Here is a 16,545-nt window from a genome sequence, read left to right as displayed (position 1 = left end):
GGCAGTGCCCTGGCTGGTGCCAGGATATGTTCTGGCAGCTGCTCTGCTCTCCCATCCTCAGAGCTGCATTCTCCCACTGCTGGCAGCAGGAACAGACTTCGACTGTCTGCTTTGCTCCTTTTGCATTGCAATGAAGTTAGTGCCTTTTAGATGTTAATAACTAAAACACTTTTCTTCCCTCTCTCTCTGAACCCATCCTGCTGTTTTGGTTAGTGAAACTGATCAGAAGGATTGGGAGGTTTTTTTTACCATGGGAAAACATTTGCAGGGTCTGACCCAAAGGTAGATAAAAAACCCAGCTGCATGACGAGAGAGACGTGGTGCAACTGTTGGTCAAGGGGGAATGTGAGAATCACTGCTGAAGGGAATGCTGAAAGAAAGAGGGATTTCATGGGAGAGAGGGAGGCTGCCTGGCAGGGAGAAGGGAGGCTGTTCCAAACATATGGGGCAGTGTGACCAGATGTAAAAAAAAACAAAAACAGATAATGTCCAGAAAACAGAAAATGATGCAAGGGGAGTGCAAGTCAGGGAGGTAAATTTTCGCTGGGATCTTATCAGCCTGTCTAGCAGTCTGTATTCCAAAGAGGTGCAAGGCTGATTGAATAGAAGAGGAAAGGTGGCTGGAGCAGCCTGAGAGAAAGGTGTTGACAGCAGTTTATTACTGTTTCTTAAACATATGTTTTCTGGTTTCATGACAAATTTAGAACATAGCCATAATTAAAATGAAATGTCTGTAAAGTACAAGTATTTGATGCATGTCCAAGGTTGCAGTGAATTAGTTGGGCTTTAGTGAAACTGAGTGAAGTATGCCAGATAAAGACTCAAAGTTTTGAATAAAGGGGTTTTTTTCTTTCATTTTTTGTTGTGAGGAGAATTTTTTTTTTATTTTGGTCTTTTGGTGGTTTTTTGTTTGTTTGTTATTTGGGGTTTTTTTGTTTTTTGAATATGTCTTGTTTTCTGGCTGATCAGTACGGCAGATGAAAATCCCCATCTATCAGTACTATGGATATTGAAAATAATTCAGCTTTCCAGTAAGTATATTTCACATGGCACATTGGTGACACGGTGACAGCTTCTTACATGAGATTTGTGGTGTCTAAATCTAGTCACAAAAATTGTGCCAGGGTGTTTGTGCTGCTCTCTTCAGCATGCTCGGTTTCAGGTCCCATCACAGTGGTATTGCCAGGGCAATGAGCCTCTCCTGTACTGCTGCCATTATTTAAACCTCCCACAGTGACTTCCAGCATTCCACGCTAGAAGATTTAAATGATGAGGTTTCTGTATATTTTAAAGGTGGGAAAACGAAATTTTGTGACAAAATTTTGAATTCCAGTACAGTCCCTCAAGTAGCAACATTTCAGTTAACTTACTGGACCAACTTATTATTAGTCTATTCTTTGACACCTCTTCTTACAAATATGTGAAAGTGCACTTGTTTGAGTTCTGATTCTCCTATTGTAAGAAAATATAAATTAGTTTCAGGGACTTAGGTTTTCATAGTTTTCTGAAATGCACTTTCTGACTTCATCTTCTTTAAGAGAGAAAGTGTAACCTTTGATGACACACTAATAAAGGAGACAGAGAAGGGGCCTGAAGGTTGCTCCTGGAGCTCCATTAGCAGGTGTGGATCCCAGTCCTGGCTGATCCTTCCCTGTGCTCAGGGTGTTTGCTGTTGCTCTCCCTTGAGCAGCCTTGTCCAAGCCCTGAGGCCCCTGGATCAAATCCAGGCTCCCAGCGCCCTCCATGCTGGCCATGGCAGGGTTCCACAGGCAGCCGTGGTCTGTCTCATTTTCATGCTGCAGAGATGTGCTGAGGGCAGGAACTGAAAGGAGTAATTTGCCTCAGGCTGGCTGAGCTCAATTTTTTAAAAATTTATTTCTTATCTGTTTTCAGAAACTATAGAATTAAAAGTTTATTTAATTTTCCTGTCTTCCTAGTAACCTTGAAGGGGAACCAGAAGGAGGAAAAATCAGAGAGGCATTAGTGTATTTCAGAGAATTAACCTGAGGGGTAGAGGGAATTGAAATTCCCCATTTTAGAATTACAGCTCTCCTACTTTATCACAGCTAGCTGAATCCACCGTTGAAAGGCATATATTGCTGTTTTCAATAGAGAATATATTTCATGCATTTATGGATCATGTATGTCATCTGTATCAATGTGTACATCTATTAATAGAAATTTTCAAAAGCCTGACAGAAAAAGCAGAAGATGCTTCTCTCCTTGGGGAGAGCATCAGACAATAATCAATGTATGGCAGAAGTTACTCACTGCATAATGAGCCCAGCAGTGAGAACTGTCATATAAAAAGTGTTGTAGGACAGAAAAAAGGGATTCTTTTCCATCTTCACATCCAAATGCGAGAGCTTATGGATCTGTTCTTACAAAATGCAATGAAATCTCATTTCTGGCTCTAATTTAGTCTGGAGCTCCAGATTCACAAAGTGAAAACTGTTCTTCTGTTGCACTGCTCATATGGGTGACATGATCAGACTCTGGACTTGAACAATTTTTAAATTTGCTATTTGACATGAATAATAAAATTGTGTTGCTCAGTACAGAAATACCAAATTATAATGTGCAATTCCTACCATTGCCATATTTGTATTTCTTTGTCGTTGTTTTGCTATTCTGTTTCTCCATTCCATTGACTTCCTTAATTCACTGTCTCACATTTCTTCTGGATATGTAATTTTTCGTAACTTTGAAAGAAATTCTACCCTAAGAAGGGATCTGTGTTCAGCTGGGGACACAAGTGAAGAGCTCCCAAGGGGTGCTGCAGTGCTTCTCTTTGTTTTTGCTGCCACAGGTCACTTGTTTCTGTGTGTCTCAGCCTTATCTGAGCCTCATTTCCCCTGGGATTTAGAGACAGGCACAGACTTTCACCTCCTACCACAGATTTTCTATCCTCATCATCTGAGGGAACTGCTTTGCTGCTGTGGATTTGGAGCCCGTTCATTAATTCTGTAGTGGCAGCTTATCTTTGGTGGTTTGGAGAGAGGGAGGAGGTGAGATAATGCAGGAGCCTGCAGAGAGTTCCTGAAGTGTCTTGTCCTGGTGGGACGGTGTCAGCTGATACTTTCAAAGATGGTTAAATGCAAGAAATTCCAGTTTCCTGTAAATGCAAGAAATTCCAGTTTCCTGCTGCAGAAGGTGAATGGGAGGGAGTCTAAAAAGAAAACTGAACCTGACTGCCCACAGAGAGCACAGAGGAGGAGGGTGAGACCTTCTCAGCCAGCTGGGCGTCCAGTGAGGGTGAAACCCATGTTCACGTGTTTGTTACATTTATTTTGGGAACAAAAGAAATCTCATATGGAAAACATACTTTTAGATAAAGTCTTGAACAACTTTGTAAAAGTCCACTGTAAGTTTATTAAGTTAGTTTTCAGCTTTTTTTTCTCTTTTTGGCTAGCATATTATGAGTTCCATGTAGATAATTGGTACATAAGTAAAAATAAATACCTTGAACACTGAGGGTTTTTTCTTCTTTTTTGGTTCATTTCTTATTTCTTTTTTCTCTTTTTTATTTCTCCTTTTTTCATTTTCCTTCTGTTATATTTTTAGGTTTTTTGCTTTTTCTATGAGTCTGTGAATTTGCTTAAAAGCAGACGTTCCTGTCCAAAGTGTGGTGTTGCTTAAACACTGGTCTGCGCTTTAAAAAAATAAATCCTTTGTCCATCCACCCTATGCTGATGAATTACGCCCCAGCATTGTTGTCACTCATTGCATGGCTGTAGGATTCAGTGATGGAGCAGGATTTTTGGCAGCTTGTTTCTTGTCCAAACATTCCTTCGTGCCTTCCCACCTCTTGTTTTATCACCCAGGTATTGTAACAGTAGCATTTGGAGCTCTGATAGCTTTTTTGGAAAGCTGGTGTTGTAAAAGCCGATTCCTTGAGAGCTGAAGCAGAAAAACGAAGGAGAAAGAGTAATACATGTGGGTTGTGGGTGAAGTGATCCCCTGACATTCATTGAGGATAATCATAAATATGCATGAGACAGGAGGAGATTTTAGTAGATTTGTTTTGCCTCTCTTGCCCCAAGCTGTCAGGAGACAATCTTTGTGACAGGCCGGGGAGTGCCAAATTTTAAACAAAATATGTTTTTTTGCCAGTTTAGAGGGGTGTAATTATTTTTATGCTAAAACACTCTAATGGAAATCCTTATATATGTTGTACCAAGCCTTCATCTCTAGGGCTTCATTTGCTGTTCAGGGTTCACCCCTTTTTAACACACTGCCATTCTTTACTCTAATGCCATGTATCCTCAAGCTGATCGTCTTCATTTCCTGGAGCAGGATCTAGCATAGTTATCAGGTAGAATCCATCACACCTTGTGCATTGTGGTTTTCAGGGCAGCAGAGAAGGGTGAGTGCAACAAGAGAAAACTCATCAAATGAGAAGTCTTGTCTCCTCACAGGGTGTTCCTCAAGCAGCAAGACTTTTTTTCTTGGGATGGGATTCCAATACAATTTTCAAAATGTCAGCCAGTTTCTGGTAGCATATTGAAAAATTTAAAAAACTTTTCCTTCTGCTAAATATGCTCTCGCTGCCTGCTTTCAGGTTTTGTGTGCTTCTGTGTGGAAATATTTTACTGGATAATGATAAAATAGTAATAAAAGGAGTTTTTAAATTATTTTTTTATTTCTAATATCCTAGACACAGGATACTAGAAACTGCATTACAGGATTGAGTGGAAGTGTGTCAAAGTGATTTTGTATTTTTCTTCATAAAGATTTTCGTCTCCTTGTGGCTCTGCATTCATTGTAGTGTCCCTGGTATTTATAGCTTTATAAAAAACAGCCATGGTTTCCTCAGCAGTAGTCTGTTATGAGCTTTTTAATAAAATTGCAAATTACAGCATCCAAGACCGAGGATAGTGACACTATTTCAAGAGAAATGGATACAAGCCTGAAGTTCACATTCTGCTTTGTATTTTAAATGAGAACATATGTCTGGTTTCTACAGTGTTGCTTACGTACCCAAATACTAATGAGGTTTTTTTTAAGGACTGGGAGAGTCTCTATGTTTCAAGAAGTTTTAAAATATACGTTGAAGAATGGCCTCAATATTACCCATTAATCCAATCAAATTTGTTTGGGGAGGTTAAGTGGGATCACCCCCCATGAAAGCAGGGTTCAAGATGCTGACATAGATTTTTTGCTTTCCTGGAAGAATACTTCACATAAATACACCTCTCTCCACAAACAGACAGGTAGCAAGTGAAAGTCTCTGGCCTGTATTGTATACAAAGTTAGATTAGGTGATTTCTTGTTGTGGGTCTCTGTTCTAGCCTTCAGCTTCTGCAAATGACAAACTAAACGGAGAACAGGAAGTGTAAGCACAGAGAAATTTGATTCAGCAGTGTTCAAGGAACTGATCAATAGTATCTTCTAAAAAACTGAAGCTCAATTAAAATTCATGTTGCTGTGATAGATTTGTATACTTATGTATTTTCATAAATGCATTTATAACAGACGTGCAAGCATGGAAGTGAAGTTACTCTGTGTGGAAGGTTTCTGCTGTATGGACAAGACAATAATTAGTAAACATATTTCCTGTTCTCCTTCCTGGACTTGCATTTCTTCTTCTTTTAAAGTTCACTATTGTATGTTAGTCAGCTGAAAAAGACTTTCAGTCATTTGTACTATGGCAAGGTTAAGAAATACTGTAATTGCTAGGTCTGACCAAAAACAATCTGACCATTTTTCTAATGAGCTCATTCTTGTAATTTCTTCTGGTTTAAGCAACCTTGAAATCATGTGTGTGATACAGAACTGTCCCTACAATTTTTTTCAAATCAACTGGAAGTGAAAACTATATTCTTTTAAAAAATGGTTATAAGCTAGTATCTGTAAACATAGATTTGGAATAATTGCATCATTATGCATTTTTATTCCCATTTGGTTTTAGTTCTGGTTTGGAACCAAATCTGCAGTGTGATGTAATTGCCTTCTTCTGATTATCTTTGCCTTGGTGTATTCTCTTGCTGGCTTGTGTATATAGTTTTTATGTGCTGCCATTTGAAAAACTTCAAAACTCTTGAGAGCTGGTCTTGGAAACCCTTCTGGATTTATCATTGTTTTTTTTATTTGTGCATGACAATTACAGCAGCCCATTAGGGGCCTATAATTCCTATTGAGCATAGAATGGACTTCTCATCATTTAATATGGAATGTGATTTTGTTCCTCAGTCAAGCTAAAATCAGCTTACTGTTGTGATTACCATCCCTGGGCTCCACCCTGCCTTTCACCACCTGCCACTTACCAGCAATTCCTTTGGCAATGAGAATACAGCCAAAACTGTCAAATAAATTGGCCCTTTTTTGAGAACCTTCTTCTGATTATTATTCTTTCTTTGTGGTGATGTCAGAATTCCAAGGGTAATCTCTCACTGGAGGAGTATGTTTTTCTTTGGTGCTTGCATCACCCACTCTTTTTGAGTCTTCATTTAAGAAATAATGATTGCTTACTGAAAATATGTAGATTTTCTGTTACTCAGTTCCTTTGTTTTTTTTTTTTTTTTTGGGAGCACATCCAGAAAATCAGCCAAGGTTTTTTTTTTTTTTTTTTTTTTTTTTTTTTTGGTGAGCACATCTCCACATTTCTAGGAAGAAGGAAATAAGAATTTTTTAATCCAGAAAATCAGCCAAGGGTTGACAGCAGGGAAACTTGTTTCTTCCTCTAAACGTACAAGTTTGTTGCCCTCTTGGAAAAAGGAGTTTTCAGTACTTTATTTCAATACACTCCATGGCAGTATTTCTGCTCTTTCCTTAAGCAGCAAAAGTACTAACAGAGGAAAGTATGCTTTAGGATATGTGGAAAGAGTGTTCCTTGCTAGCTGGGAACAGTGTTTCCCTTCTTTCCTTCTGGATGTTTGACGTATATATGAAGTGAAATTCAGCGCATATATGAAGTGAAATTCAGAACTTTCTTCCTTCACACTTTGCTATTTACGATGCTATTAACTCCCACAAAAGAAAACCCATCCCTCATTTAGTCCTGGTAGAAACAATGTCTAAGCGTTCACATCTAGCATTTTTTAGCAGCTGCTAACAATTTCGTTCTGTTGTCGCACTGGAATTGTGAGTTAGCATTTCTGGCTGCCTGCCTGGAGTCAGTGTCACACACCTGTGAGCTCGGCGAGGCAGAGCAGTGGTCTTGCCCGGCTCCGTGTTCCTGGCTGAGGCACTGCTGGGGCTCCGAGCCCCTGAGCTGGCCCGGGGCACGTGCCCCGAGTGTCAGCGTGCTGCTAAGGCAGTACTTTGCTGTGTTTTCTGCCTCACTGGTATCGGGTTCATCTTCCCATCCTCTTATCCATCCTAACCATAGCTTTGTTTTTTAAATCCTCTGCTGGGGCAGTTAAATTGCTGGAAATCTTCTTCCCTTTACTATTTCCCACACTGGTACCTTTGGTGGGCTGGTCACTGTAGGTCACTGGGAAGGGGTTGCCAGGGACTGCAATGCAGATTTCCTCCAAAGCCATAGAGAAAAGCCACGTATTTGGTATCACCTATGGTACAGTCAGGAGAGATTGGGCTGGTGCCAGCTCCCAGAAGTGTCTCCAGTTGTGGTTTCGTATCTCTTGTCCTCTTGCTTCCCTGTCTCCTTCCCTGGTAACTCCCTCTTGCTGTTTTCATTTCTCATTGTGCAATCCATCTGTTTATATTAGATTATAAGATCCTGAGAAGAAGGATCTGATAATTTTTAATAACTTAACACAGTTGTGTACGCTTTGCATATCAAAGGTATCTGATGCTTTCATCCTTTTTCACCTCCTAGAAGTGAAGGTTCTCAGCAAAGAAATGAGGTGACGGTGGCATACAGATTCTTTGGTGAAGAGGTGAAGGCAGAGCTCCCTTTCAGCCTATTTACAGTCCCTTGCCTTAAAGAAATCAAGAAACATGGCATTGCAAAGAAATATTAGTGCAGAAACAGATGCAATTACTAATAGTAATTGCAGTTACTAACAGTAAATATGGCTGTAGAACTATGAAAAATATACATTTCTTTTGCTGCATACTGATTAGGTTTCACAGTGATTGCTTAGATTGTATGATAGTGATAGCTTTTGAAAGCATATATCATATCAAGTAACTATTAAAATATTCATATATTCTGTAGCTAAAATGAACAATAATAATGCATATTATATTCAAAGCATACTTAAAAGCTAGAGATTGCTATACACAGAATGGAATATACATCTTATCTCTAAAGTTTATAATTTGAGAAAAAGATAAGAGCTGATTATTTGGGGTATTACTTTTTTGGCATATACGGACTTTTTATTTCTCCTAGAGTCTCGTGATCACTTACCACTTTGCAAATCTGAACCTATGCCTTTGTGCTTCAGAAAGCTGTATGCTGTATATATGTTGTTTCGTAATTTGAACAACTGCAGAAGTAATAGGGTTGTTGTGAAATACTTTGGATTTCTGACAGATTTCTAGAGAGCTTAGACAGCTACAAATATGATGGCAAAAAAACATTACCACTGTAGCCGTGGGATGTTTTTCATGAGCTACATTGTGAAGTAACACAGACAGTTTTCCTGTAATTTTAAAAACCCTCTTTCTGCCAATATATTGTGAAAATCTTTGGAAAACACAGTTCCTGAAAATGTGGACAGTTTATGTAATGGCAATACTACTGCTCAGTTCAATAAAAGAATATCATCACCAAGAAAAACTTGGGCAGGATGGAATTATATGTACAAATGAATAGTGTCTTTGAGAAAATTAAGGGTTAAGGGTCTGGAGCACAAGTCTTAAGGAGCAGTATCTAAGGGAGCTGAGATTGTTTAGACTGGAGAAAATGGGATTCAGGGAGACCATTGTCGACCTGAAAGGAGGTTGTAGGGAGGTGGATGCCAGTGTTTTACCCCAGGTCAAGAGGAAATGCCTTCAATTTGCATCAGGGGATGTTTAGGTTGGATATTATGAAAAATGTCATCTGTGAAAAGATGGTCAAACATTGGAACAGGCTTCCCAGGAAAGTGGTGAAGTCACTGTCCTTGATAAACACGTGGATGTGGTGCTTAGGGACATGGTTTTGTGCTGCACTTGACAGTGCTGTGGTTGGACTTTATGATCTTAACAGTCTTTTACAGCCTAAATGATTCTATGGAAATTTTGGCCAAGCATACTCTTTCAGGGATTTCTTTGTTAAGGTGTTTTTGTGCCCTGGTATTGCTGACTGGCGCATCTTCTGTGCCTGCCAAGAGTTTGTTGGCTTGGCCAGAGCAGTCAGAGCGTAGGTACAGTCTCCAAATGCATGGGAAAATCTGCATTTCTTGGAGACAAAAATAGGCCAGGAGTCTCTTGCAGGAGTGTAGCTGACATCTGTGGGATAAAGCAAACGCGTCTCAAACAAGGTTTGTTTAAACATCCTGACACATTCTCAGAAATGGAAGGAAGCATTCCAGGTTCACTTGGGTAAACAATTGTATCAGAAAGGTTTTAGGAGGAGGGAAGAGCTGGTAAGGGAGTAAGCAGCAAAGAATGTACCTTTTAGAGGTCTGAAGGGGCTTAGCAGCAGTTGCCCAGTTAGGCCTGGAAAAGACCATAAAAACAAATGTGATTAAGTAGAGAAAAATTTAAGTGGAGGCATTTCAGAATGAGGATACAAAACTATAAATAGTACATCCCCTTAAGCAAAGGGACCGGAGAATCTCAGAATTATGGGAGAACTGAAGCATGAAAATGTGGTTCAATACCATGGGTTTCCTCAGAAACCTGCTGAAGAGATCATATGATCAGGCTAACAGAGGTGTTTGTATGTATGGTCTGAGCTACTGCAGTTCTTAAGGGTGATGCAAGATTTTAGGGGTAACTTGAAAGGAAAAATTAGAACTGTGCTTATGAAATCCATTGGTAAAAAAATTGAGACGCACTGGGAATAGAGAGAAGGAATGTAATTTTTTCTAGAGTTGGAAGGCTTTGAGATCTGGAATAAGAGAATAGGATGACGTGAAATGCATCACATGGAATCTGGGGAGTGATAAGAAAACATGTGAGAGATTGGGAGCTTGTCTTTGGAGATCATAAAAAAGAAAAATCACTACAAAGACAAGAGTACCTGCTCTTTCTTACCACAGCAAACAGAAGAAAAAAGATTAAAGAAAGATTCATTTAAATGCCAGTGGTGTCTGGAAGCTTTACCAAGCCTTAAATTTGTTCTGATGTTAGAAATTTTGCAGTTTGTTAATGGGAGGGCAACCAGAGTGGCAGAAATAGAAAAGCCAGGGGCCACCATTCCTGCACATAACTTGTCTGGTGCTGGCTTCATCATGTGGCATGGGAAAAGAGATGTCTTTCAGTTTGGAAATAAATGTTATAAATGCCAGCAGTGCTCACTAATGGGTTATTCTGTTGGTTCTGTTAATGTGTAATAATGTTAAGGTCTCTTTTCATCAGGGAGGACTTAATTTTGTTTTTAAGAAATTATAGAAAATAGCTATGAATGTGGATAAATGAGAATTAACTCTTTTTTTTTTTTCCAATGGGACTTTTCAGAAAAAGTAATTCTATCCTTTTGTCTTTCAGCCATGGAAGAGTTAATAGTTGAGCTGCGCCTGTTTCTTGAACTTCTGGACCATGAATATCTAACTTCCACTGTCAGGGAGAAGAAGGCAGTAATAACTAACATTCTCCTGAGGATACAGTCATCAAAAGGTCAGCGCTGGGGTGTGTTTTCTCGCTTGCAGAATGCACAGAATAAGTCTGTGTTCAGTGAAATAGCTTTAAAAGCTGAAGACAAGCCCTAAATTGAAGCAAGACAGAAAGACAGGGTGAAGCCAAAGTGTAACTTTCCTGAATGCTTTCCTTTGTGTCCAGCAGTAAAGTACAGCAAAAGGCACACTTATAAGTATGCTGGGTGCACGTGGGTGAACCCAGCCACAGAATTATTGCCTGGGTAGAATGTTTTCACTTCTGCTGGTAGAGTGGCTGCTGGACTTTTTATTTCTCCTAGAGTCTCGTGATCACTTACCACTTTGCAAATCTGAACCTATGCCTTTGTGCTTCAGAAAGCTGTATGCTGTATATATGTTGTTTCGTAATTTGAACAACTGCAGAAGTAATAGGGTTGTTGTGAAATACTTTGGATTTCTGACAGATTTCTAGAGAGCTTAGACAGCTACAAATATGATGGCAAAAAAACATTACCACTGTAGCCGTGGGATGTTTTTCATGAGCTACATTGTGAAGTAACACAGACAGTTTTCCTGTAATTTTAAAAACCCTCTTTCTGCCAATATATTGTGAAAATCTTTGGAAAACACAGTTCCTGAAAATGTGGACAGTTTATGTAATGGCAATACTACTGCTCAGTTCAATAAAAGAATATCATCACCAAGAAAAACTTGGGCAGGATGGAATTATATGTACAAATGAATAGTGTCTTTGAGAAAATTAAGGGTTAAGGGTCTGGAGCACAAGTCTTAAGGAGCAGTATCTAAGGGAGCTGAGATTGTTTAGACTGGAGAAAATGGGATTCAGGGAGACCATTGTCTACCTGAAAGGAGGTTGTAGGGAGGTGGATGCCAGTGTTTTACCCCAGGTCAAGAGGAAATGCCTTCAATTTGCATCAGGGGATGTTTAGGTTGGATATTATGAAAAATGTCATCTGTGAAAAGATGGTCAAACATTGGAACAGGCTTCCCAGGAAAGTGGTGAAGTCACTGTCCTTGATAAACACGTGGATGTGGTGCTTAGGGACATGGTTTTGTGCTGCACTTGACAGTGCTGTGGTTGGACTTTATGATCTTAACAGTCTTTTACAGCCTAAATGATTCTATGGAAATTTTGGCCAAGCATACTCTTTCAGGGATTTCTTTGTTAAGGTGTTTTTGTGCCCTGGTATTGCTGACTGGCGCATCTTCTGTGCCTGCCAAGAGTTTGTTGGCTTGGCCAGAGCAGTCAGAGCGTAGGTACAGTCTCCAAATGCATGGGAAAATCTGCATTTCTTGGAGACAAAAATAGGCCAGGAGTCTCTTGCAGGAGTGTAGCTGACATCTGTGGGATAAAGCAAACGCGTCTCAAACAAGGTTTGTTTAAACATCCTGACACATTCTCAGAAATGGAAGGAAGCATTCCAGGTTCACTTGGGTAAACAATTGTATCAGAAAGGTTTTAGGAGGAGGGAAGAGCTGGTAAGGGAGTAAGCAGCAAAGAATGTACCTTTTAGAGGTCTGAAGGGGCTTAGCAGCAGTTGCCCAGTTAGGCCTGGAAAAGACCATAAAAACAAATGTGATTAAGTAGAGAAAAATTTAAGTGGAGGCATTTCAGAATGAGGATACAAAACTATAAATAGTACATCCCCTTAAGCAAAGGGACCGGAGAATCTCAGAATTATGGGAGAACTGAAGCATGAAAATGTGGTTCAATACCATGGGTTTCCTCAGAAACCTGCTGAAGAGATCATATGATCAGGCTAACAGAGGTGTTTGTATGTATGGTCTGAGCTACTGCAGTTCTTAAGGGTGATGCAAGATTTTAGGGGTAACTTGAAAGGAAAAATTAGAACTGTGCTTATGAAATCCATTGGTAAAAAAATTGAGACGCACTGGGAATAGAGAGAAGGAATGTAATTTTTTCTAGAGTTGGAAGGCTTTGAGATCTGGAATAAGAGAATAGGATGACGTGAAATGCATCACATGGAATCTGGGGAGTGATAAGAAAACATGTGAGAGATTGGGAGCTTGTCTTTGGAGATCATAAAAAAGAAAAATCACTACAAAGACAAGAGTACCTGCTCTTTCTTACCACAGCAAACAGAAGAAAAAAGATTAAAGAAAGATTCATTAAAATGCCAGTGGTGTCTGGAAGCATTAGCAAGCCTTAAATTTGTTCTGCTGTTAGAAATTTTGCAGTTTGTTAATGGGAGGGCAACCAGAGTGGCAGAAATAGAAAAGCCAGGGGCCACCATTCCTGCACATAACTTGTCTGGTGCTGGCTTCATCATGTGGCATGGGAAAAGGTATGTCTTTCAGTTTGGAAATAAATGTTATAAATGCCAGCAGTGCTCACTAATGGGTTATTCTGTTGGTTCTGTTAATGTGTAATAATGTTAAGGTCTCTTTTCATCAGGGAGGACTTAATTTTGTCTTAAAATTTTTAAGAAATTATAGAAAATAACTATGAATGTGGATAAATGAGAATTAACTCTTTTTTTTTTTTCCAATGGGACTTTTCAGAAAAAGTAATTCTATCCTTTTGTCTTTCAGCCATGGAAGAGTTAATAGTTGAGCTGCGCCTGTTTCTTGAACTTCTGGACCATGAATATCTAACTTCCACTGTCAGGGAGAAGAAGGCAGTAATAACTAACATTCTCCTGAGGATACAGTCATCAAAAGGTCAGCGCTGGGGTGTGTTTTCTCGCTTGCAGAATGCACAGAATAAGTCTGTGTTCAGTGAAATAGCTTTAAAAGCTGAAGACAAGCCCTAAATTGAAGCAAGACAGAAAGAGAGGGTGAAGCCAAAGTGTAACTTTCCTGAATGCTTTCCTTTGTGTCCAGCAGTAAAGTACAGCAAAAGGCACACTTATAAGTATGCTGGGTGCACGTGGGTGAACCCAGCCACAGAATTATTGCCTAGGTAGAATGTTTTCACTTCTGCTGGTAGAGTGGCTGCTTCATTTAATTTGTGCCAGTAATGCTGTTTGTGAGTTTTGATGCCAGGGAGTGCTGGCCACAGCACCATTTCATCTGTGTCAAATGACCCAAATCCATCAAAAGGCCTGATACTGAGGTGGAGTCTGGTGCATAACTGATACAGGAGTGCCAAGCCAGAGATAGGAAATGGTTGTCAGAATGTTTGGATTGCATTTTGCAATTAGACTCACTTTCTTGTTTTCTTCCTATCTAAAAACCATTTTTATTGCACAACTTCTTGTCTCCATCAAGATTATGGAACTGAGTGCAACATAAGTGATTCACTGTGTACAGGAACCTTTCCACAGAGCTTTAGTGAAGAACATTCCTCACCATTTTTTCTAACAGTACCCTTATATTTTTTACCACACTTTTCTGTATGCAGTGGCATCTGGGCCCTAAGACCTCTGTCTCCACTACATCTGACAGAAGTACTGCCAGTGTAAACCTCCAGTTCAGATTTTTGAAAAATGCCAGAGTTTGTTGAAGAAAAATGGCACATTGTGAGCAGCTGTATTTCTCTTGATTTGTTTCTTCTCTGGTGTTAGAAAAATGTGGTCTTGTTTGATGCAGTGTTGCCCCCATTTATTAAAGAAATAGCTTTTGCTGTGGGATTCAAGTCCAAGGAGATCTTTAAAGTAATGATTGTCCTCTTTTCCATTTGAACATGCTTAAAGAGCCACCACTATTTCTGCCTTATACTGAGAGAACAAGGTAGATACCAATTTCTCATATTGTGGAAAGAGTCTTCATGCTCGAAAAGCTCTTCAAAATACACCAAACTCCCCAAAAATCTCTAGGGGCGAACCTGAAATTTATGTTTAGAAAGAGCTGTGTTTTATGGCATTCAAAATAACCTCAGCAATGCTGAGCTGACACTGCCTGTTCTTCTTGCAATCTTTACAGCTAGATTTGTTAAGAAAAACATTTGACTTTTTCTAGAAGTCAGGTGTCATTCTGTTGCCAGCTTTGAAAACATGGGGAAAGATTGTCACGTTCTTTTGGAATTGTAGATGGTGTTCCAGGACAAAAAAACCTCAATTTCACAGTGCTGAGTATGTTTCTGGACTCTAGAGCTCAATTATTTGTGCTGTTAAATTGTGGAGTGATTGGTTTGGCCTGAGCAGACATCAGTTCCTAGGCATGATGTGGGAGTTAGCTCAGGCGAAGATAAGAAGAGCCCAGAACAATAGCTTTCCACTATTCAGCACTTACCATCTAGGTTTTAAAGCCTATTGCAGGCTTTGTAACAAGATCCATTTCATCCAATTCCAGGATCCATCCATCACCAAGGTCCCTGTGAAATCCATGTATTAAGTGGTAGTGCTTTGCTCAGTACAGTTGTTACTGGAACATTTTACTCACCTCTAGTGTCTTTGTTCAAGGAGATCAAATGCAGACATTTCAAAGAAAAGTTGTAAAAGTGATTAAAGGATCCAGAAATATGCCTTCAAATTAACCAAAATGAGGTGTCAAAATTAATCTTTATGTAGAAATGGAGTGACTGAGAACAAGCTCCTAGACTTACACAAGAGTAAATGCAATGGCTGAGTGCTTGTTTCAAAGTGGAAATAAAGCACATTTTGAGCACTGAAGCTATGAATTAATGGAAGAACTTAGCAAGTTCTGCATGCCATTGCTGGCATATTATCAAGATGGAATATTTTGCTGAAAGATATGCTCTAGTTCAAACTAGAGTTAAGGAAACCCCTTAGTTCAGTTAAATAAGAGATCATAGGACTGTGCTTTATATATCTATAAACTTTAGTTTATGTAATTGAGTGGAATTTAAGCCAGCATGGCCTCTAAAGAAGCATCCAGTTTCTCTCCCCAGGCTACTCATGTATTGCCTCTTCCTTTCTGCTGGCACAAACATTATTTGCTTTTTTTTGCTGGTTTAGTCCTAACCAGTGTCACTTCCCTGGTCTGGTTCAGCCTAAGGCCACACACATGCTTATGCTGGCTCAAAGGAGAGGTTGGTGCAGGGACAGGAACAAGGCAGGGAAGGAGAGGAACTGCCTCCTTGGGAGCTCTGCCATCACATCCTGGCCTTGAGAGTGTGTGTGGAACTACCCAGGGAGTCGTGTACTTTACTGGAGCCGACCCTGCTGCTTTTTTTATCAGTCATAACATTCAGTACTCCCATCCCTTTGAAACTATTCATCTCTTCATTAAAATTAAAAGCAATAAAAGATGCATAAACCCACAGTACTCTGTAACTAAGATGACCTATCATTTGGAGTCTGTTTTTCAAATTGTTGTTTTACTCCACCCACACAACTCCACGAGAGCCCTTGGGTTGCTGGCACAGTTTAAGAGGCTTGAGGGCTATGCTGAGTTCAAGCTCTTTAGTTGCATTTGCAAAAATCAACAGGGTGAATCCAACAGGATTTTTTGATTGCTGGAGAAAACCATGTAAGATCAATGGGGAATGGTAATGATAGATCTGAGAAACTGGGAACTGGCTGGCTTTGTTAGAACGTCTGGAAATGAACAATTATGTTTTTCTTCTTAAAGGTGTGGAAGTTGTAGTTATGGGCGGGTTGGGCTTCAGTAAAACACTTCAAACTGAGTGAGTGCCTACTTGGGGAATTCTTTAGAAATCGTTTGCCTTGTTTTGTTCCATCTCCCCTAAATGTGCACTCTTTTCTTCATCTAATGTCTATCGAGCAGAGAGAACTGGGCCAGGCAGATGTGTTCTTCAGGTTGTAGCTGCTTGGCCTCAACCTGCCCTGCATCCAAACTAGTGGTTACTCTGAATAGCTGGCAAAACTATAAACCTTATTTTTCTTCCTGAGCCTTGGCATGCCCAGTGGAGTATAGGTCTGAAGAAAACACTTGGCATTTCATTCTAAAACTCAGACTTTATTCTAAAAAAACAAAGACACTAAGA

General features: G+C 39.7%; 1 protein-coding gene across 1 annotated transcript in view; it reads left to right on the top strand.

Annotated features, from left to right (window-relative positions):
* Nucleotides 1–13,223: 13,223 nt before the first annotated feature.
* The window catches only part of AFAP1 (actin filament associated protein 1), a 61,570-nt gene continuing 58,248 nt past the window's right edge, over nucleotides 13,224–16,545 (top strand). Inside the window, exon 1 of the mRNA XM_041402978.1 lies at nucleotides 13,224–13,355. Coding sequence (XP_041258912.1) covers nucleotides 13,229–13,355 — 127 coding nt within the window. The 5' untranslated portion in view covers nucleotides 13,224–13,228. The remainder of the gene's footprint in view (nucleotides 13,356–16,545) is intronic.

Source organism: Onychostruthus taczanowskii, unplaced genomic scaffold, assembly GCF_017590055.1.
Source record: "Onychostruthus taczanowskii isolate IOZ18803 unplaced genomic scaffold, ASM1759005v1 scaffold2, whole genome shotgun sequence".
NCBI classification, from domain to species: Eukaryota; Metazoa; Chordata; class Aves; order Passeriformes; family Passeridae; genus Onychostruthus; species Onychostruthus taczanowskii.
Note: the sequence above shows the minus strand (reverse complement) of the source record. Positions and strands in the feature narration are given on the sequence as shown.